This window comes from Tauraco erythrolophus, chromosome 2 (assembly GCF_009769465.1).
Source record: "Tauraco erythrolophus isolate bTauEry1 chromosome 2, bTauEry1.pri, whole genome shotgun sequence".
In the NCBI taxonomy this organism is placed as follows: Eukaryota; Metazoa; Chordata; class Aves; order Musophagiformes; family Musophagidae; genus Tauraco; species Tauraco erythrolophus.
Window position 1 is genome coordinate 64,504,418 of NC_141466.1, and position 23,118 is coordinate 64,527,535.

At 44.3% G+C, this 23,118-nt stretch overlaps 1 protein-coding gene across 1 annotated transcript in view; it reads left to right on the forward strand.

Moving 5' to 3' along the window:
* The window catches only part of KLHL29 (kelch like family member 29), a 259,548-nt gene that overhangs the window by 206,727 nt on the left and 29,703 nt on the right, over positions 1–23,118 (forward strand). The window contains 4 exon segments of the mRNA XM_086623548.1: positions 1,621–1,880; positions 14,978–15,176; positions 17,868–18,050; positions 21,200–21,380. Of these exon segments, the coding sequence (XP_086479674.1) occupies positions 1,621–1,880; positions 14,978–15,176; positions 17,868–18,050; positions 21,200–21,380 (823 nt within the window).

Below are 23,118 nucleotides of genomic sequence, written 5' to 3' on the forward strand. Positions count from 1 at the left end.
AGTTTGCCAAGAGATGATGAGAGTTTTGGGTTCTGTTAGGTGATTATTTCACCTCCAGCTGTATATATACATAAAACTGTGCCAACAGACAGAACCAAGGAACCTGGAAGAGGTTTTATGTTCTTTTTTCTTTTCTGGAAGAGCAGAAATTTTGGGAGCTTTGTGCTTCATAGCTATCAGTTTGCAGCCTGTCTCTGGGCAGTCTTTGAGTGACAAGATCTACTGACAGCAAACAGTGCCGCTGCTCCAGTCTGCTTAAGGAAACGGGCTCCTTGGAGTCAGTACAATCAACTGATGCAAAGTGAGATAACCTAGTTTCAAGATTGCTGGATCTGTAAAAGAAAATAAGAAAAGTTAGGAAAAACAAATCAAAACAAACAAAACACAAAACTCCTAATCTCATGCCAGGTTAAAAAAAAAAAATAAAGTAGGTCATAATCCTATTTTAATAAAAGCCACATAGAGATAGTGTGTGGGCTTTAAATCTGATGAAGGCAGAAGCTGGGTGTAGGGAAAAATCCACGAGCGTTTCCAGCAGAAGCAATGTGATGAGAGTTTTGTTTGAAGAGATGTGGGGATATCGCACATTCCTGTCCAGTGCTCTGAAATAGTGCACTAGGATATGACACTGCTCAAACGTGATATACTTCTCCTCTGAGTGCGCAGAAGCCTGCCGCTGGTATCGGTGCTTTTGTGATCTATTGCAGTCTGTCTCTCTCTCATTTATTTTTTTTTCTTAGTCCTATATCTTAAAAGAATATATTCTGCCTATTAGTAGTGGTTTGGTTAACAAAAGCTGAGAAGAATCTGAGAGTTCCTCTTATAGATGTATGAAATTGGTGGGTTTTTTATTCAGAAGAGCTGAAAAGGAAAAAAAGTACAGTCAGATGTGTGGTGTAGCACACTTTTAATGCAAAGCTACACACTGTGCTGTTACTTCTGTTTGCTGGGTAGGAGATAATGCTGTCTCCTCTGTGCATGATTTTCTTTGAAACCCACTACACAACGTTTAACAGAAGGCGTTAGTGTAATCTGTGTTTTGCATAAAGGATGTCATCACATTCAGCAGCAACAAAGTTCCTTTGAAAAAAAAAAGGGGAGGGGAGGATTTTTGTTTTATTTGAAGTAGCTTAGTAGCTGAACAGGGCAAAAATTATCATAAAGCGACTGCAGCATCCTCAGAAATGTCCTTAGTGCTGTTTGCATTTATTCTGAAGTGTCTGCACTGGCGTTTACATCTTTGCTGTTTCTTAAAGCAACATTGTAGGCGGTAGAAATAGCAGCCGTCTCTTGGCTGGGTTCCCGTCCCTCGGGAAGCCCCGGATACTATTATGTCAGTAGGTTCCCCCAGTGCCGTGTGAAGGCTTACACGGAAAGCAAACTCAGTGCATTTCTCTCCTCATCCCCAGCTCAGTTGTTGAACAGACTTTGATTTTGTACTTTAAGCCCCAATCCTAAAGTAACCCAGGGTGCTGCTTGTAATTAACTCCCGGAAATTAATTAGGGCTGGAAGTTTGTCCATGGCACTTCTTTTTTTCATGATCTCAGTAAAAATGTGAATCTTGCTTTTAATTATTCTCACTTCCTTTTTTTTTATTTTTTTTATTTTACTCCTTTTAGAAAAACAGCTGACTGCTAGCAACTGCTTAGGAATATTAGCCATGGCTGAAGCCATGCAGTGCACTGAACTATACAACATGGCCAAAGCGTACGCCCTGCAGATTTTTCCAGAGGTGGCAAACCAAGAAGAGATCCTTAATATCTCAAAAGACGACTTCATTTCCTACATGTCCAATGACAGCCTGAACACCAAAGCGGAGGAGTTGGTGTATGAAACAGTGATAAAGTGGATTAAGAAGGACACTGCAATCAGAGCTCAGGTAAAAATAATCTCAGCAGCCTCACTCTGTTCCGTTCCCATGAATGCCTCTTTTAAAATAGAAACTGTCCCCATGCAATTTTAAGCATGAGGGTGCGTAGGAGATGGGATGGGCAGTTAAGATTTAAAAAAAGAGAGAAAGGGAATGCAGGCTATGCACAAAGTGTATGTGATTTCAAAATCTGATCCCCATATCTGGTCATTTAGAATCACAATCTCGGTTGTGACATGCATGGTACAAAGCGAAGGCCTTGAGTGTTGGCTGCAGGCTTGGTTGGAGGTAAATCGGGAAGGATTAGAGTTGTATGAGATGCTGCTTTAAGAAGGGATGCGTTTTAGTAACAGTGGGAAATAAAAATCTGTCAGAAAATCTATATTTCTTTTGATATCACATACTGAATGAGTGTAACTTCAGTACATAAAAAAAAGATTCTGTATCTTTATTGGCTGCTTAGATAACCCCTTGGGTATTATATATTTATTAGAGTTAGCCTTTCCTCAACCATCTGAGCTATGCAGTCTGCTCTTGACTCAAGAAACTAAGAGTATTAGTTTGCTCAGCACTGTCTCCAGATAAATGCTAGAAGCAATGACTGTTTGGAGGCTGATGATTGTCCTTAGGACCAGAAGATTTCCCTGCTGATACTTAAAAACCTGCCACTGGCAGGTGCAGCCTTGCAAGTCAGCTGTTGTGGGTAGTGAATTGTGGTGGTCTGAACTGCAAATCTCTCATTTTGGAGGCCAGTTCTCCCCATAGCCCCCAGAAGGGGAAGAGTTTTTTCCCCTTTTCCCCTCCTTTGGAAGTCAAAGTTGCTAGTTTAAGGAGGACAGTCCAGTTGCATAGGGACCAGACTGGTACTTAGGGAAACACTTGGCCACACATTCTCGATGCCATCTCACCTCATGGAAGGCTGTACCTTCTTGATTTAAATGGGAATTCAAACACCTAAATGTGCAATGGGATATTAACTACATCACTGGATGTGATCCGGAGCAGCTGTATCTCTGTCCCTCACCTGGAAAGTGGGAGAAATTGCAATTCTCGTCCATGTCCTGTACATGCCAGGGATTCCATTTAGTATTGCCCAAGATTATTACTGCCTGAAACATTTACACAATATCATTCATTTACTGAAACGGGCTCCTCTCACTGGCCTTGAAAAACACCCTGTTTTACAGAGTATTTCACTCTTCCCTTAAAGTTTGATGATAGCAGTCAGCTCTGTGCAGCTCTGAGCTCTGAACCTAATGCAACCTCAGGGATTATTCCCAGGGGCCAGAGTACGGGAGTGCTGCAGCAGGAGCCTGTTTGCCTGCTGCAAACAGAAGGTGTCACTCACCAGGTGGTCTGGGTTACGTTTTCAAAATTGCTGGTTTAAATATTTCCTTCTGCGCCCTGCTGCGGTGATGTTATGAATTTATTTTTTAAGTGGTGGGTTTTCTTGCCCCCCTCTCGCCACTGCCACCACCACCATCTCCTCCTCTCTTCCTTTCGTGTTGCGATTGGGTTGGTTTCCTGGGGTTTTTTATTTCCAAGTTTCCTTCCCCTCTGTCCTGGTTCTGCAGTGCCTTTGTTGTTTACGATTACAGTTTTCTTTGCTTCTCCAAATTTCTCTGTGGTGCTTTGGTTTCATGCATTACTTTACAAGGGCTTTTAATTTTTAATTTGTATTTGTCCAGAAATGAGGGTCTTGAATAAATTAATATTAAAGATACCAAACAGATAACTGTTTTCATGCCCAATTCTACCACTAAACTAGTTTCTTTGTATCATAGCTCTCACTTTTTTTGTACTCTGTGCTCTGCTTGATCTCTTATAAAGCTCTTAGTTAAATAGGTACTTATTTTCTAAAAGTAGGAACTCATAATTACCATGAAAAGTACCATCTTTACAATAATGACTTCTGTATTTTCAGAGCCCAGGAACAAATAGCTCTGATGGTGGATAGGAAGGAAGATAGACCTAAATAATCTTATTTCTGATAAAGATGATGAGTGAAAATTTGTGCTTGGTGTGCAGCAAGGCCCACCATGCTGGGAGGTTCCTGAACTCCTGTGAGATGCACAGGCTGCTCAGAGCTTTGCAGAGCTGGGTGACCATGGCAATAGCAAATGTGGGGTGGATTTTCTTGCAGGAGCTGTGCGTGGATATTTTACTTTATTCACAGTTTGCTGAGATTCACTCAGCTCTTTTTAGACTCTTTGGAATGGGGAACCCGCACATGGAGGACATCAGTGCAGCAACAGAATTGTTGCTTCTGCACCCGGTCGGTGGTATCTGTTGGGAGGGTTGTTGGAGAGGTTTTAACCATGATTTGCAACAGCCCCAAACATAACTAACCAGGTAAGCCATTGCTTCTGCTCTGCTGTACTCCTCAGGTGACCGGTTTGGTTTTATTTCCCTATCCCAAAGGCAGTCCTGGCAGTTGAATCTTTCAGGGCCTGGATTTCCAGGGCCCACACTTTCTCTACATCTCCCCTGTCCCTATCTACCTTTGCCTGACAGGACAGGCTCTATCATCACGTTTTCATTTTCAATAGCTTCAACAGCAGACAATTAAAATGCCTCTTTGGCAACTTCTTCGAGAACCGAGTCAGTGATTCTCCCAAAGGTGGATGTCTGGCACAAACAGGCAAAAGTCTGTGCTCCTTATCTCACCTGCATGTCCATCTTCCCTGGCCAAGCTCAGCAGAGACATCCCTGAAGAGGAGACTGGAGAAGGAGCCTTCTCTCTAAATCAGCACCCTTTGCCCCCAGGTCAGCTGCAGCCCTCCAAAACCCCTTCTGCTTTAATGGTTTCGTGTCACTCTGGAGTGCAAGCGTACGCCTAGGGACAGTAAATCTCTCCACTTGTGTTCCCCATACCGCAGCTCTGACAACCTGCCCATCGCTGCCTCCCCTTCTGTCCGGATCCCTTTCTGAGAGCCTCTGGGCAGGAGATTTTTCAGCTGAGCCTCCCGTTCTCCTGCAAGGGTGTTGAGTTTGTTATTTTCCAGCTCTTCTCTGCCTTTCTAAAAGCTCTTCTTTGGGTATCTAATTCTTTCTGCTTTCGTTAATTCTTTCCCCGCCAGGCTGGAGGGCAGTGGCAGGGAAGGAACGCAGGATTTGCTTGCAAGGCAGGTTGAAAAGCTGTGCTCTGGCTGACTTTTAATTTCGCAAATTGCACAAATTGCACTCATACGACGTCTTACAGTGCTTATAAAAGTGCTCTGCGGCATTACAAAAACACAACAGCCGAGCCTTGTTACAAAGAGAGAATAATAGTGCTTTAAAGGTTACTGATCCATCTACATAAGACAAAGAGGCAGTTCAGAGAATAACATGTGTTAAGCTACGATTTGGTAAATAACTGTATCCAGCGCGTTGGAGCAGTGCGCCCGCTCGTATGGTAACATCTACGGAGCTATTTTAGTGCTGCTGGTGGTGCAGTTGCATCAAATTGGTCTAACCAAAAGCAGCAGCCTGTGATACGAGGTCTGGAGTAGGTAATTTCCTGTACCAGCGGACACAGAGCTCTGGTTGTAGGAATCCTCTTGATTGCTTGTCACTGAGTGGAAAGCCTGCAGCCGACTGACACATCTGAAAAAGCTGAATTTACTGGGTTTTTTCTATTTATTTCTCTTCCTGACTGATGGACAAGATTGTAGGGTTTATCCTAAGAGTTATCCACTTGATAAGCTTATTACAACTCTGGTGAACTCATGCAAAAAATATATTGTATAATGGAGGCTTTACTGTCTGGAAACCAGCACGGTCCGAGCCATCCAAACAAGCAAAGATTTCTGCCAGGCCTTAAGCAGTCTTCACCTGAGCTTCACCTGACCTCATCCCCCAGCTCTCAGCATGGCCTTGGGCAGGTTGTTTCGCCTTTCTGCCCCCATTTCTTACACTATAAGCTGGAGGGAAGTGATGCCTCCCACGTGGGCTGTTGAGAGGATCCGCTGGATAAAGAGCCATATTGTCTGCTGGTACTAACGACTGCTGGAGCTGCACAGAGCTGCAGTCATGGCCAGTGTCACCATGGGATGGAGAAGATGTGAAGCTGTTGGACATGCAGCAATTTGCTGCCTGCCCAGAGCATGGACATACCAAAACTCATTGGAAACTTTGCCACCTTCTGCTCCAAGTCCAAAGTTGTATCTCTTTTCTGACATAAAAAGCATGTTTATTAATAACAGGAAGCCTGGGAAAACAAGACATCCAGTTGCATGAAGCTTCCCTCTCACCCTGAGGAGGGACAAGAAGTGAGGAGAAGGCAAACATTTCAACAAGTTGCCTGGAAGAGTGGGAAGAGAGGCAGGTATTGCAGCGATGAGGCTCAGCTGAATGGCAGTCACCTTTTGTTGCACTCTGCAAGGATATAATTGTGTGCCCTGTTATAAACCCTGTTTAAAATCAGTGTCCAGCAGCAAAATGAAATGTCTCCACCATAAAGGCATTAACAAGCCTTCTATGAACTTGTGTCCTCAGAGGCAGATTTGTCTAAACAGCATCTTCATGGTGCCTGAGAACCAGAGATGCATAGACAAATTGGAGGTAATTTAGAGAAGAGCAACACAAATGATTAAAAGACTGAAGGAACTGATGTGAGAAAAAAAAGATTAAAAGATGTGAATATGCATGACTTGGCCTAATGACAGCTAGAAAGGGATAAATGTCTACAAGTGTTTGAAGCCCCAAGGAGACGAGTTGTCTGGAAGGATGCAAGGAGTGTAACAACAGTAAGGACCACTGGGGTGGATTTGAGACTAGGCAAATTAGTCTCAGCAAACACAAAAGCCCACCTGAAAGCCCTGTATCTGTCGGTGAGGGTAAGGAAAAGTGGTGGAGAGAAAGAGAAGAGAATTTATGACAAAAACGTTACAAATACCAATGAGCTATATTTTGGCAGTGACAGCGAATGGCAGTTCGGAGGCAAGATCCTACAGATGACGAGGGGTCGGTAACCGTGAGAGAGCAGATGGAAGATCCCTGCTCTGCGGTTAGGCTGTTGAGATGGTAGCATAGTTTCTCAGGCACGTTTTAAAAAGTCTCCAAAGTTACACAGAAGAGCGACTTGCTCCAAGAAAATGGAGACTGACAGGGAAGAAGCACAATCCCAGCTCCGCTCTGCGGCGACAAGGAGGTAATGATATTCCAATCCAAACCATTCTATGATTCTGTATATTCAGAAGCCGATGCTCAATATCAGCATGTACAGATTTCTTAAGTTCATCATAATAAGAAATTAATTGATCAATCAATGTACTTAAGGGCATTAAGCTTCAGGAAAACAGTGCTGGAATAAGTATGAAACGGAAGCTTCCAAGGGAGCCTAAGTGAATTAGGCACTAACACTCTATTATGGTTCAATTAGGCTTCTTGGAAATGCCCAGACTACCGTGATGCTTTGAAATCCATTTGTGGGAAGAGCAGACACATTCCAAAAGACGCCATAATGAAACTGCAAGAAGCTCCAATTTCTCTGAAAGTGAAAAACACCAGGGATGAGCGGTAACCCCTGTGATTTCCCAGGGAGCTCAGATTTAAATGAAGCTTTTGCAGACACATTCAGAGCCTGTACAGGCTTAGTGCGGGAGAAGAAAAGGCAGCAGCAGGAACAGAATCGGTGCAGGAACATGCCCTCAGCTATATATCGAAGGAAGAAACTGCATTAAATAAAAAAAAAAAAGAAAAGAGGATGCACTTCCTTAAATTCCCCCCATACTAAACTTGTAAGTTTTTTTAAAGGGATACCCTTGACTTAAAATCTGCTGAATTATTTCTCAGAATTTTAAATTGGTTTGAGGAGCTCCTTTGTCTCCCGGTCCTCTTGGTCTCTTAATTTGTGGCTTTTCCAACATGTTTTGCTATTTTTTACAAAATATTTCTCTGCTGTTTCTGAAGCAAAGGCCTCACAAAGACACACATCCACAAGCAGCTCCTCACACGTGCTCACCTGCATTGCCTCGTGCTGCACGTGGCCCCAGAGTGCAGGATGGATCTCCACAAACAAAATCATTTTACGCTGTAGGGCAGAAGCATTTTGGAGAGTTACTGCGCATGGATTTGTGCATCGATGTGTTGTAGGGATGGAGTATCTATGTATCAGGTCTAACCAACTATCAGGACTTTACTTGGTTCTGTGAAGCGTCTTATAAGCTTGAGCCATTTTGTTGTTGGCAGCGTGCTTTTGTGGCACATCTGTGTGCATATGGGTGTTTCAATAAGTGACTGCCCAGAAACAGAAGAAACGCCACTCACTGCTGCAGTAACCTTTGGGGGAACTTAGGGGGTTTATTTGATCGAATTTAGTCAGCAAGCTAGAGATTTCATGGTAAGAGCGCAGATTTTTTAAGCCTCAGTATCAGGTAGATTCCAAGTATGATGGATCAATGATTTATCTTCCCGCGTATTTAAAAATCTCGCATCGTATTACTGCACCGTGTGCTGCTCTGCAAACTGTTCGGAGAAGAGGACAGCAGTTAGCTTTGTGCAGCGCTGATGACATTACAGTGTTTAGTCAGCTGTGCTGCCATAAAGATGTCACGTTGAAACCTTATTTCAGGAAGACAGAGAGGCTGCTCTCTCTTTCTTGCTAGGCATGAGATTTATGCATGTGGCATCCCATCACCAAGCCACTGAGTCAACTCAGCGCCTGCAAACCAGATTTTCTGCCACATGTTTATCTCATGATATTATGAGGCTGTCGGCTGACGTGCTACTGAACCTTTTGGTTTCATCTGAACGCAGCATTGCAATTCCAAGAAGTCAATACGGGTGATTAATAAGTACCGAGCACACCAGAGAGCTCAGGTTGGGCTTGGATACAACCTTGGGTGTAGGAATATGCAGGAGGTTACTGGAAACACAGCATGTCTTTGTGATAACCTGGGGTTAGATGTATCAAAGCAAGTGCCCTTATTACCAAATAGCAGGGCAGTACCATGAAAAGGTAGCTGGAAAAGGCATATTTCTGAGAATGGCAAAGCAGTGCATCAGCAACTTTGGATTCCCCAAACCAGCCAGTTCCCTGCTGGGCTTGCTCTTGGAAACTTGAAGCTGACAACAATATTTTTAATATCAGATTGAGTAACCTGCTGGGGAAGCCTGGGCTGGGCTGGAGATGGTTGCGGGGAGGGACTGCTCACGTCACCGCTCCAGTGCACCTTCTCGCTTGGCCACCACGCCGCATCCCCAGCCATCACCATCGGCACAGCCCTCTGGGTGGTACGTTGCCTGGCCGCAGCATAGGCATCAAAGGCTAGCATCTGCTATTTGGAGAATTGGATGTTTTTATTAATTAGAGTGCCCTCTTCTCATCTGAAGGAGGTTTATGCAGTGAGGAACTGATGCTGCTTCAGATCTGGCTTCCTCCATCCAAGCAGGTCCTTGCTGCAGCTCTCAGATTGGGCCGGTGCAAGATGGGGGCCGAGTCTGAACCCAAGGTTTATGTGAGATGACAAATCTCTTTTGTTGCTCTCAGATAAATCGAATATGTTCCTACTTCGTAATGTTTTTAAAAATTCTCTTGGAATTATGCGTAAAGAGCTGAAACAGCAGTTTGTTGGAGCAAAACCCTATCGTAATGTGGGTAATCTAACTTCTGTATTTGTATTTCTAGCTGAAGCCTGTTTCTGTAGGCAAATAGCACAAAGGGTCCTTTGTAGGAAGAACAGTAAACTAGAGAGACAGATGAGTTATAAGGCATAAGGGAAACATTATTTTAACCTCTCTGGGCATTACTTCAAAAATGTTAAAAATCTTGAGCACTTTCCAGTGTAGCATTTAAGGAGCAAGAAATTTGACTCTGTAGCAGTAAACGGAGTCAAATTTAAAGTCCTTTTAAAGTCATTTTAAAACAAACTGTATACTGTTGTAGCCCAAGCCTATGTAGGAGCACACTGAGAGTCCTTTTGGAGAATACCTGTGAGGTATTACTGGATTAGAGACTTGAGAATAAAAAGCTTATTTTTAATGTGATACTGAAGAGGGTTTTGTAACTGAGACTTAGAAGATATCAGAACAAAGCCCACTTGCATGTAAGTGTTCATAATACTGATATAAAAAGTTCGAGAAGAAATGTCACAAAAACTTTAGCAAAGTAAATGTTCTCACTCAAACCACCAGCCAGGAACAAAAACAACATTCAGCTGTTTTGTAATCTGGTTTGCTCAAGCTCTGGCCTGCCTCCTGAGATGGGAGTAACTGATCACAGAGTTATAGGGAAGGGACCTTTAAAGATCATCTAGTCCAAACCCCCTGCAATAAGCAGGGACATCTTCAACTAGATCAGGTTGCTCAGAGTCCCGTCCAACCTGACCTTGAATCTTTCCAGAGATGGGGCATCTACCACCGTCTGGGCAACCTGTTCCAGTGTTTCATCATCCTCATCGTAAAAAAATTTCCTCCTTATACCTCATCTGAATCTGCCTTCTTTTACTTTATAATCATTACCCCTTGTCATGTCACTACAGGCCCTATTAAAAAGTCCAGCCCCATCTTTCTTACAAACATCCTTTAAGTATTGAAGGACCCCAATAAAATCTGCCCAAAGCCTTCTCTTCTCGAGGCTAAAACTTATGTATGAATAGATTATTAGGGAAAGGCTTGAAAGGATCAACTTCAATGTATAGTGGATCATGTCGACCATATATTCCTCTTGAGTCAACGCTGACCCAATGGTAACATTTAGGCTTCCTTGTAGTGTGATTGTGACCTTCCAAGTACAGCACCCAGGGCACATGGACACAAAAATTCCCACCAGAGAGGAGAATTAGTCACCCACCAGTTTGAGTTGACATCCAGTTGTAGACACCTCAATGTGACGTGGTCTGAGGCATGGGCTGAGACACACACTCGCTTGCCGAGGAGCTGATGACTTGCCGTTTTAGGCCAAGAGAGGACATTGATATTCTCTGCTTCCCCTGGTGCATGATGCAGCCGCTCAGCTCAGGTCGCTCTGGGGACTGTGTTAAGAGTGTTGACTAAATCTCTATTAATTATAACATGAGTTTACACAGGTCTAGCTGACAAGTAAATACTTGCTTGTATGTACCTATTTAGGTGTCTGAATCTAGAGCTGAATCTCTCCCCTGAAATGTTTAGGGAATTAAGGAACGATGAGATCTCTTAAAATTTCTTTTTTCCTTTTTTTTATGAAACCTACTTGTGATTGCAAGCTGGTTGAAGACCCTGTTCAGCTACTGAAATCAGTGTCGCTGAAATAGGTGTCTTGAAGCAGGCCAGATAGTATCTCTCAAATGTTGCCACTCTACTATGTCCTCAGCGACTGTCCAAAAACCCTGTGCAGATCCTGCAGCATCACCCCAGCTGTGCACAGCACCACGGGGGTATCCGCAGCGTCACCGCTCAGCAGTGGGTTTATGGACTAGGTCCTCTGCTGGTGCCAAACCCAAGTAGCTCCCTTTATCCAACAGGAGCTATGCTGAGATTCACGTCACCTGAAAATCCACCCCTGATGATGTTCAAAAACTTCCTTAGCATTTTAAGCAATAAATTCTTTGGATTTTTGCATATTGGTGTCCTATTTTCAAGGATCTGAGGTATGGTCTCCCATGTCTATGAGTTGATAACTCCCAATTTTAAACCAGAAGGGGCATTAATATTCTCTGTTTCACCCTGGTGTGTGATGCAGGTTGTAGAGCAGTTGTAAGTGATTCCCAGCAAAGACCTGAGAAATATTTCTACTTGTCCAGCCAGCGCCTGCAGTCAGTAGTGAGAAGAAAACACCCTCAGAGTTACAGGCATAAACTGCAACTCCAGGGACTGGAGGTTGTTGTCTGATGAATTTGGCAATGTGCCCTGCACGATATTCTGCTGTTTTAATAAAAACCAGTAACATCAGTAGGTGCAGCAGATATTTCAGAGCTGTATAAGGAACAACGGAAAGACAAGAGAGAGAATGGAGAGCAAATAACAGATGGTAAGGAGGTTGAAATGCTTTACTGTGCTTATTCCAGTCTTAAATGAAAAGGATAATAGTAACAGGATATTTAGTACAATCATAGCTAACACAGCTAGGAAGCCTTCATAAGGGAGAATCCAAAAGAAAAAGGACGCTGATTGCCTAAATCACTTGAATATTCTTAAATCAGTGAGGCTAAATGAAATTCACCCTTGACTATAGTGCTTAAAAGAGCTGGTGCGAAAAGCTGTTGGTTTATAAAAGCCTCTCCTGTCTTCTAGAGACACTGCGATGGTACATACTCTTCAAATCCCTTGGTGAAAAACACTCCGATTATATGTACCCTTAATGCCATCGGCGACGAGCCCGTGTCATGAGCCGCGACTGCGCGCTGTCGTGCGCACACGCACACGCACACGCACACGCACACGCACGCAGAGCCGGCTTTTTCTAGCGGTTTGAGCAAAGGGAAGAATAAGAGTGAAAAGTGACATCGGTTTTGATATGTGACATTAACTTTCAAGCTGAAGAAGGGAGCAACGGGTTCTAATTGTTATTCCCTTTCAAAATAAGCCACGAGTTCAGACAAAAGAGGAGAGAATGGGGAGAAAAAAAAAAAATCCAGGAGAGAAACAGAATCACGTTTTCTCACTTATCTAATTAAAGCAAGGTGGGCGAGCAAGAGGGAGAGCTCTCCGTGCTCAGGCAGCGGTGCTACCCCCTTTATTCTGGGAAAGGTGGGAGACGGAGGCGGTTGCTCTGCCGGCCCATGGGGGGGAATTATCCATCCCTGCGATTGGGAGCTCTCTTCCCAATGCAAATTCACACTCAACTTTGGGACATGCTGGTGCCTCGTTGGACCCCGTATCCTAATTTAGTGGCACAACTGCTAGCGTTTGTGTTTTGCCCTGGTTCATGGTACGGATGCTTCCAGCGCAGACCTGCCTCGAGAGCGTCAGGGGCAGTGCCAGTGTGTCCCACCACGCTGAGGGAAGGCGCTGGCTCCGCTATACGCTCCATATAATTTGCACTTTATTTAAACTGCCCTTTAGTGACTCGTTCTGCTTCCTGAGCAGCCTGTAGTGGGGATTAACCTCCCCCGTGGGGGCTGTCTGGCTCGTCCCCCATATACCCGCTATCCGCATTATTCCTGTGTCCCGATGCCACATTTTGTCTTGGCTCCCGTGTAAGGTTAAACGCCCCCAACCTTCTTAAAAAAAGCACTTCCTGAAATCAGAGCTTTGCCACCCACTGCCATATGTCCACTGCTCCCTCTCCTACAAGGTACCGTTTAATGACATTAAGATATCTGCAGCCAAGTGACTGACATTTGTGACTCCGGGGAAGGGGAGCAGCCGTTTTACCTCCTAGAAGGCGCCTTAGAAATGGATTTCAGCACGAGAAAGGAGAGGAGTCTCTTCTTTCCTGGTTTGGTGGCTGATGAAGTGATCTCAAGCCCTGCTCAGCCCCATGCTATGCTGAAGGTAATAACGAGGAGCCATGGTCTCGCTGCTCACATGGTTTGTTGTTTGTTTTTTTTTCAGAAGAGGAGCATTGTCATTTTTCCATCCCTTTTGCATCATCCAAACAACTTTTTTATCCCCAAACGACTGCAGGCTGGCCAGGCCTCAACTCTTCAGGCTGTACCTAAAATTGCTGTCCCCAGTGTCAAGGAAGGCTGGTGAGCGGGGGACTGGGAGTCAGCCTGAGACCCTGGTCATCTCCCTCCTGCCCTGGCCCCACAGGCACGTCTGGGATTTAACTCCCCACGGGTAGTCACATCCTCGCTTTGACTGAGCTTGCACCAGGCTGACATGACTTTCCGGCAGAAAAGCGGTATGAATCGCTGCTGGGAGGAGAAATCCTCTGTTTTCCTCCCAAATGAAGCCTGCTTCTTCATCTTGGGTGGGGAAAGGGGATGCCCTGGAAGCAGTCCCAGGTATCACTGCATCATCACCTGCCTGGCCAGCCCATTAGCTGGCTCAGGCCTCATCCCTGCCCTCCATCCCGCTTTGCTCCTGCCCCATTCCTGTCCCTGCTCCTGCTGTGAGTTGGCTCTCCTGCGCTGCAGGGACAGGCACGCTGCTGAAAAAGAAAGCGAGAGCCAAGTAGCTTCTGGAAGACCGGAGGCATCTGCAGGGCAGCAGATGCTGCTGGCGCCTGGTGTTGCTCAGGACCAGTCGCACGGACCTCGGGAATATTTATTTGCATCCTGGCCTCAATCCCAGTTGGGATTTTTGGATGCTGCCACTATATGAATATTTATTACAACAGATGATTATATTTTCTTGCTGCGCACCCTTAGTTTGCATCCCGGTTGTGTGCATTGCTTCTCGAGAATCACGTTTTCCTATTACTCTGCTTTTCATTGTACTCTTGCGCTGTGTTGTGATATAACCAATTATATATAAAAAGAATAATCTGGGGATGGACTCTTGGTTTTTCGATTGCAGTTTTCTCTCTTGGGGTTTTGTTCTCCTTAAAGCCGTGTTCAGTGACAGACAGCTTCATTTGCTCAGATGTCCTTTGCCCTCCAAGGTTTAATGTATTTATTTAGAAGATGAAACTTACTGTCAGTATTTGTATAGCACCCTCTGGAGTCTGACTTCCCCAAAACCTCAAACTACATGAGTTGTTTCACCAACAAATAAACCCTATTAATTAAAAGATTTTTAGCAAATTGGCTGATGTTATTCAGTCTCTGCCACAGCAGTTGTTGAAATCCACCCTATTTACCAGCTTTTGTTTTACATTTATAGTGCCAGAAAAGACTTGTTTTGGGGTTTTTTTACAAAGCAACAACCACGCTCACGTTTCAAGGTTAATTCAGAAAACTCGAAAGCTTACTCCGTGTCTCCAGTGCACAAGGTGTTATATGCAGCCTGAGTTCAGAATGAGCTTTTATTTCAAAAATCCCTTCATACAGTGCTATATAAAAAGAATTGCCACCTTTAGAAGATTATTTTCAGTCTCCTGGCCCCAACACCAGCCTGGATCGGGGAGCACTGAGGGCTGCGTTGTCTCTGTCCCACCGGATTGCCAGGCAGGGGTATGCAGCATTCATGACAAGCTTCTTTCCAGGTTGGGTGACAGGGGACAGTTTGCAGGGAAGGAGGCGGAGATGCCGAGCGTCTAAACTCCAGCACGAAGGCTGCAGTGTGATATTATTTTTTTTTTCTCCCCCCCATAGTATGCCGCGGAGTTGCTGGCAGTGGTGCGCCTCCCCTTCATCCATCCCAGCTATCTGCTAAACGTTGTTGACAACGAGGAATTGATAAAGTCTTCCGAGGCTTGCCGGGATCTAGTGAACGAAGCCAAACGTTATCACATGCTGCCGCACGCTAGACAAGAGATGCAGACGCCAAGGACCCGGCCCAGGCTCTCTGCAGGTAAAGCGAAACTTCCTTCAACGACACCAGCTTCCTGGTCTGGTGGTTCCTGGGCATGGCCAGGACATGCCCTGGGATGGGACACGGACATTAGCTCCTTCCCTTGGCTCCTTCTCGGACCATGGTGATATCTCAGGCTCAGTTTTCCATTTCTACTTTGCTTGAGCATTTAGGAGCCTCTCCTAATGGTCGGACGTGGGTGTTTAAATGTGTGCTTCTGAAACAAGATTTAAAAGGAGCCTAATCTTTAGGAATTATTATCTTTGGCAGAGACCGTGACGTTCCCCTGTTGCCCTGAAAGTGAGCCCCTTGCCCTCCGTGCCTCAGTTTCTCTAGCTGCAAAAATAGGTGAATAATTTGCTGCTTTGCCATTCAGCCTCTTGTGGGGAGGATCTGACTAATATTCATAAAACAGCTTCACTTTCACAACCCTGTGTAAATTTATTTTCATATGGTGAGTCTTACAGTACCAGTTCAGGCTGTTCGCTGCCTCCAAAACAAATGGATCACATGTGATATATTCCCTTTTAAAAACCCAGCAACTATGGAGAACTGTGCTGCTTCGAGAAGTTTCTCACCTGAGGAATGCATGCATTTTCCTTTTTGGAAAAACACACAAAAAAAAACCCCAGGTGCCCAACTCACAGCACAACCCATATCCTGTTAGTGTGAGAAATACCCTAAATATTTGTTGAGCAGAGAGTGGCACAAATACCATGTAGAACTACTGCGTCCAAGAAGGAGTCAGATGAAACAGGTGAATTGTTTTAACATGCTGCCTGTACTTCTGTCTCCCGTAAGTACAATCACAAAGTCAGGCAAAACTTTCTGTCGCTGCCACTAATGCTAATGTGGCACGGAGATGGCATATCAAACCTTGGCATTCGCAGCTTCTGGAGACTGCCTCATCAAGGCACCTTTCAGAAGGATGAAGCGTAGAGGACTTTCAATAACAATCTACCCTAAAAAGTCTTTCATTGAAGACGACTAATGGTGTGATGTTTGAAGGGATTTTTGAAAAGTGCTTATTTTATGTATATAAAATTGTAGGTGTAATGTGAACCATTTCCAGAATCTTGTTGATGAGGGAAAAGTGATTCTCTCGGGGTAAGAGAGGGTGATTATAGTTTTTTAGGTCAGAGTCTAATTATATAGAATCATGTTATTTTGCATATCAACGGCATTCATGTAGGCACAAAGGATCTCTAAACACCCTTTGTGGACTCGCTGCAGCATGTCACATGCCCTCTCGAGGTCATTGATTATAATCAAGTTATGTCTTGCGCAGGTGATTAGATTTTCTGGTATGGCGGAAAAATAATGATCTCCTGTTACTGAGAAATAGTTATTTAAAACTGTACAGCACTTTAACTTAATAACTTTTAAGAGAGTAACCTTGCTGGAATGACACAAATATATTTTTTGAAAACGCTAATGAAGAATGACGATAATCCATTACTCTGAAGATGCGTTTCTCTCCGCTGCAGCTCCTGATCTCTCTTGCTGGCAATCTCACTTCTGCACTTCTGCCCCACTCCCCACCTGTGCACACTTATCTCTAGGCTGAGCACCGTAAAAACATCACAGCAACTGGTCCAGCCATGAGCACAGCTCCCAAAATGGCAAATCCTTCCGGCTCATGGCCACGTGGTCCTGCTTCTGAGCCTATCTCTCCTGGCAACAAGTTGCACTTGAGCTTACAATTGCTGTGGAAAGATTTTTAACAGTTCTGTTAAATGCTGAATCCAAAATATCCCTAGCTCCCTTGGAGCCAGAAAATGTCCCAGAGTTAAACTGCAACCCCATCACTGCAGGGATGAGTCTGGAGCAACGCTCAGATCAGATTTGACTCAGCTCTGGCTGTAAAGTGAGAATAAAAACTCTGAGGTTTCAGTTGCCAAAGTTTTGTCCCTTTGCACTAAAAGAGAATTTGACTTGCTGTTCACGCTGCGTATTATGGTCTTGGGGGAGCTGTTCAAGAACAGATAAATCTCAGTTAATAACTGTGTTAGGGCAGGAGCTATCTCTGTCACGTTTCCTAGCACCTAGTACACAAAAGACCCTGATCCATGGCTTGAGCATATTATCTACATCTGGAAAACCTGCCTTCTCTGGGAAAAACACACGCACACCAAAAAAAATCACCAGAAAATGATAAGTTAATAGAGAATATGCAGAGAAAAGATCAGAGTGAAGAACCATAACTATAGCCTAAATCTCTTCCAGACATTAGCTTTTAGTGTGAGAACACCTTCAGGTTAAAGTCCAACCATACTTTCCCTGGACAATGGCCAAACTCCAAAGCTATCACAATCCTTAACAAAATTCCCATTTGCTTCAGCGGAACAGGAATTTGCTACACACAGGTCTCACTCAAAGACTGTTGAAGTCAATAGACATCTTTACATGGAACTGCCTTTTTATTTCTTTCTCCTTCACATTTTGCCCAGATGGCATGCTCCCTCCCAAGTTCTCCCAAGCGTGTTGATAGTGTCGTTCCTCACCCACCACTCCTCCTTTACACATGCACTCCTGTTTTTCTCACTCTTCCTGGTTTGATTGCACAGTCTAAAACAGATTTTTATACGATACATTAAAATTACCCTGACTGCTGAGAATTTTTTGATAGGCTCTTGCCTGGTTGAGAGATGTCACTTTTTAAGAATATTATTTTTCTTACTTGAATCCTAGGTGTAGCCGAGGTAATAGTCTTAGTTGGGGGTCGTCAGATGATTGGCATGAATCAACGTGCTTTAACAGCAGTCACTTGCTTAAATCCTCAAAACAACAAGTGGTACCCGTTGGCCAGCCTGCCCTTCTATGATCGAGAGTTTTTCAGCGTGGTCAGTGCTGGGGACAACATCTATCTCTCAGGTAAGCAGCAGATTTCATAGAATCATAGAATGGTTAGGGTTGGAAGATCAAAGATCATCTAGTTCCAACCCCCCTGCTATGGGCAGGGACACCCTCCACTACACCAGCTTGCTCAAAGCCTCATCCAACGTGGCCTTGAACGCTTCCAGGGATGGGGAAGCCACAACTTCTCTGGGCAACCTGTTCCAGTGCCTCACCACCCTCAATGTAAAGAATTTCTTCCTTATATCTAATCTAAATCTGCCCTCTTTCAGTTTAAAGCCATTGCCCCTTGTCCTATCACTACATGCCCTTGGAAAAAGTCCCTCTCCAGCTTTCCTGTAGGCCCCCTTTAAGTACTGGAAAGCTGCAACAAGATCACCCTGGAGCCTTCTCTTCTTCAGGCTGAACAGCCCCAAGTCTCTCAGCCTGTCTTCAGAGGAGAGGTGCTCCAGCCCCTCGGATCATCTTGGTGGCCCTCCTCTGGACTCGCTCCAGCAGCTGCATGTCCTTCTTGTGTTGGGGACTCCAGAGCTGAACGCAGTATTCCAGGTGGGGTCTCACAAGAGCAGAGTAGAGGGGCAGAATCACCTCCCTCGACCTGCTGGCCACATTTCTTTTGATGCAGCCCAGGATACAGTTGGTTTTCTGGGCTGCCAGCGCACATTGCCAGCTCATGTTGAGCTTCTCATCCACCAGCATCCCCAAGTTCTTTTCCTCTGTGCTGCTCTCAATCCATTCTCCGCCCAGCCTGTACTTGTGCTTGGGATTGCCCCGACCCATGTGCAGGTCCTTGCATTTGGCCTTGTTGAACTTCATTAGGTTCTCACAGGCCCATCTCTCCAGCCTGTCAAAGTCCCTCTGCATGGCATCCCTTTCCTCCAGCGTGTCGACCACACCACACAGCTTGGTGTCGTCAGCAAGCTTGCTGAGAGTGCACTCGATCCCACTGTCCATGTCGCCAACAAAGATGTTAAATAGCACTGGCCCCAGTACTGTCTCCTGAGGAACACCACTCGTCACTGGCCTCCACTTGGACATCGAGCCATTGACCGCAACTCTTTGAGTGCAACCATCCAGCCAATGTATCCCATAGTCCTCCACAGGGCTACTCTTAGTCCATTCATTGCCTAGATTTACTGGGCTAGGAGAAAAGTTTCTTCTGTACAACATAGGCAGTGCAGACAAAGAGGGACATGTGGGAGTTTTACCCAACTGCTCCTGGGGGGAAAAAAAGACAAGTGTGAGGGAGGCCGGGAGAGAGGGATTTCCCTGCTTTTATCATTCTCCATGTCTCTGTGTTCTCTCAAAGCAGTCAACAGCAATATTTTGCAGTTGCAACATGAGGAAAATAGAGCTGACAGCCATCAAGCATGCAAAGAGGTTTCACTGCCATAGAAACACAATTTAAAATACTGGCTGTAGTTGAGTCTAAGTGGTGGGTTATGGAATTTGAGACAGACAGGCTGAACTGCTGAATATGTGACCTACACTTACAGTATTTGCTTACAGGAGCATTCACGTTTTGTACTTCTTGTTGAGACCTCTCTTTTGACAGTAGTCACTAGCCCTGTAATCTTCTTAGTTTCAATGAAACTGAGACCACACTCCTTAAAAGGCTTTAACTCCCAAAGTAACTGTCTACACTGCGCCCGTAGCAGCACAGTGTCTGCTTTTTGCAGTCTGGTGGTACCTCTGCTTGACTGGAGGGGGAAAAGCAATTCCCACCAGGCGATGCAAGGCTGCTCTGATGGCAGCTGAGTAGAGGTTTGATGATAAAAAGAAGAGCCTGGGCAGAAAGGTTCAGGTGTGTGCGATCCGAGGATGTAGTTGGGAGCGCAGATGCACCAGGCAGTACCAGTAAGGGGTTGCAGCTGTTGCCTTTCCCTTGTCGAGTTCTCTCACTGCATTTTCCACAGTAAATTGCTGCCTGTGGTGTTGAATTCCATTAATACTGCATAGAGGCCCTAAGGATTGATTGGAAATTATTTCTTGATGTTTTTTTGCCCATGCTTGTTTTGCCACTGGAGCAAAAGCCTTCTATGGAGGCTTTTGTGAGACGTTGGCTTTTAGTTATTCTTAGCTGAGGTACTTTCCAATGTGTAAAGCCATATTAGGCTGTGCCATACCTGCTAACAAAAGCTTTTGAATCCTAAATTCAAACCTTATTTCAGCTCTTTCCCTTGAATCTGGATAAGTGACCTGATGATATTTGGTGGCTACAATAGGAGAGCTGAAAATCCCGCATGGCTGGAAACCTAGCTGAGTGTTGGTGGATATTTTGCTTTGCTTAAACCTAAAAGACACACGAAAGAGGGAAGGGGAGCCAACAGAAGTGGGAATGAACCCCTTCAAGCTCCAAGTACTGGACCCCACACTGCGTAGTATAGATTTGGAATAGCAAAATGCCAAGGAGGAAGCCTGGTTTTCTCATTAAGCCACAGAACTGAGTCTAGTGGCTTTTCCTGGCATGACTGGTGACTCCTAGTGTGGTCTCAAATAAATTGTTTCACCTCTTTGTGCTTCAAAATGGGGATAGTAAGACACCCACTAAATGGCTACCTTGGAAGCTTCAGTTTAAAAATGACCAATATAAATATTTCACTGGAGCACCTTGAGCTGTTTTACAGGAGCGGTACAGCTGGTTCTTTCCTTTATCAGCGAATGAAAATAAATACGAAATTTGTCCCTGAAAATTCGACATTAAGCCTGCACTGACTAGATTCTGCCCCTGTATGTGTTGCTTCAATCCATCACTGCATTAAGCATTTTAGATTTCAGACTGGCCTGTGCCATGCAAGCCAAGATAGGCTCTGCCTCCTGACACCTTCTTGCAAGTGTTGCAGTAATTTAATAGACTGGAAGTTATTTATGAACACTGAAAAGGGTCTATCCCCTTATGTACATGTCCCTCGTAGTCTGACATCTTGATTTCTTCATGTCATCTTATTAAAAAAAACCAGCCTTTGGGGCGCATGAATAAATGACACAGATATGCATCATCGGAACAGATGCTCAGTATTGAGGGTGATTTATTTTAATTAGTCAAATGTCATTTGAAGAGTTTTTACTTTGTAACTGGCTTTGATTGCTGTGTGCAAAGCTGCTGCCGTTCCAAGATCTCACGTAATTCTCCCCTTTTCTTTCCCCCACCTGCCCGTCGGTGCCAGGCGGCATGGAGTCGGGTGTCACGCTCGCTGATGTCTGGTGTTACATGTCCTTGCTCGATAACTGGAACCTCGTGTCCCGCATGACAGTCCCAAGGTGTCGACATAACAGTCTGGTGTACGATGGGAAAATTTATACCATTGGAGGGGTCGGTGTGGCAGGCAACGTTGACCATGTGGAAAGGTAAAAAAACCAACCCAAAACCATGCTGTTTGCTGGACCTTTTTCTTCATGCTATGCTAAAGGACCATTTTCCTTTTAAAGGACACATCAAACGGGCTGTACTTGTTAAAATAAGCTTTTATAACAGTTAAGGAATGAGGAAAGTATCCAGGATTAGATTTCTTTTTAAAGCTTCAGTGGAATCAGTGGAAAGCATTGTTTCAAAACCAAAGGCGAAAGCTGCCAGTTTGTTTGTCGGTTTGCTCAGGGGAGGGAAGAGAGGAATTAAGCTTCTTTGGACACTTTACACAGATTATACAATGAACTAATAAACCTCCTTTGAATTTAGTACTGATGAAAGTCTTTACAGACCATGTTAATCCTTTTTTTTTTTAAAAAAAAAAAAGGCAACAGCAAAGTGAGTTTCTCGCATGCGTTCTCCTGGTAAAGCACCTCAGCCTTGACCTGACTGGAAGGAAGATCCTTCAGATCCTCCCTTTGGTGCTCTTGGCCTGGGGCTGGAACCTGCCAAGCTCCGAGTAAAACAACCCATAAATGGAAACAATTTTGAATTCCTGGCTGAGGGGCTGAATAGAGATGGAAGAGAATGGAAATTTCTCTTTTCAAGAAGACTCCAGATATAAAAGTTTTCCTGTTCTCAGATGGAACTTTAAAAAAAAAGGAACAAAAGCACAAAAGAAACATTTCGCAAAGTAGAATTCCAAAACCAACTAATTTCATGTCAACCATAACACTCAATAAAACCATAAATTTTATATGCGTATCAATTTTTTATTAAAAAATAGAAACCACTTTGAAATGCAGTATAATATTCCATTCCAAAAAGATCAATACAGCCCTAGCCTTACCCAAACACTTAAAAATCCATAGTGACAATAGAGTAATGATATGTTTTTGTGAAATATTTTTCCTTAGTGAATCTGGCAACCAAAAATATGAGGATTTTTTGTTTTTGTCAGTTTTAAAAGTGCTGAGTTTGAATACTTCTTCAGCAACATTTTGAAGCAGGCATTTCCCAGTAAAAGTTGCCTTAACAGGCGAGCCAAAAAGGGATAGGTCATTAAGAAAGATTCGGAGAAAAAAAAAAATATTTTCAAATGGTTTGGATTCAAGATGCTTTCAATCTGTTATTTCTGGGTTTTGCTACTGGAACATTTATGTTCCGTTTACGCAGGGAGTGTTTATTTTTTCATTTAAGTAGATACCGTAAATACTGAATACCAAAACCTGTATTAAAAGTTTCTTAATGTTTCAAAGTCAAACACACAGGAAATTAGGAAATGCCAAAAATAAAATTTCCTTCTACAGAACTGCTTTTTGGTACAACTTTTAATCGTGCAATGACTTTTTTTTTCCCCAAAGGATTTCTGCCTAGTTCAGTGCATGGGACAGACCAGCTGTCTGTATGCATGGCCAGGGAGATCCTATCTTGTGCTAAGTGATCACCATTCACATACGGCCCTAGTTTTGGGTTCCTCTGTCTTCACAAATTTGGCACTATTTTGCCTAAGAGACAAGCACGTGACAAAATAGCCCTTGGAAAGGACATGTGCCGTGGGACAAGGTCTGCAGGTAACCTTCCCTCCTCCCAGCCTGGGCACAGGCTTGAGAACTCGTGGAGATGCAGACAGTGAAGAACAAATGCTAAATCCTAGCGGTGAATGCAACATGCAAGTGTTGCTTCCCTGCTTACTCTGAGCTTGAGGTGGACACTGCCCTGGAATTTCCTTTGAAGGAA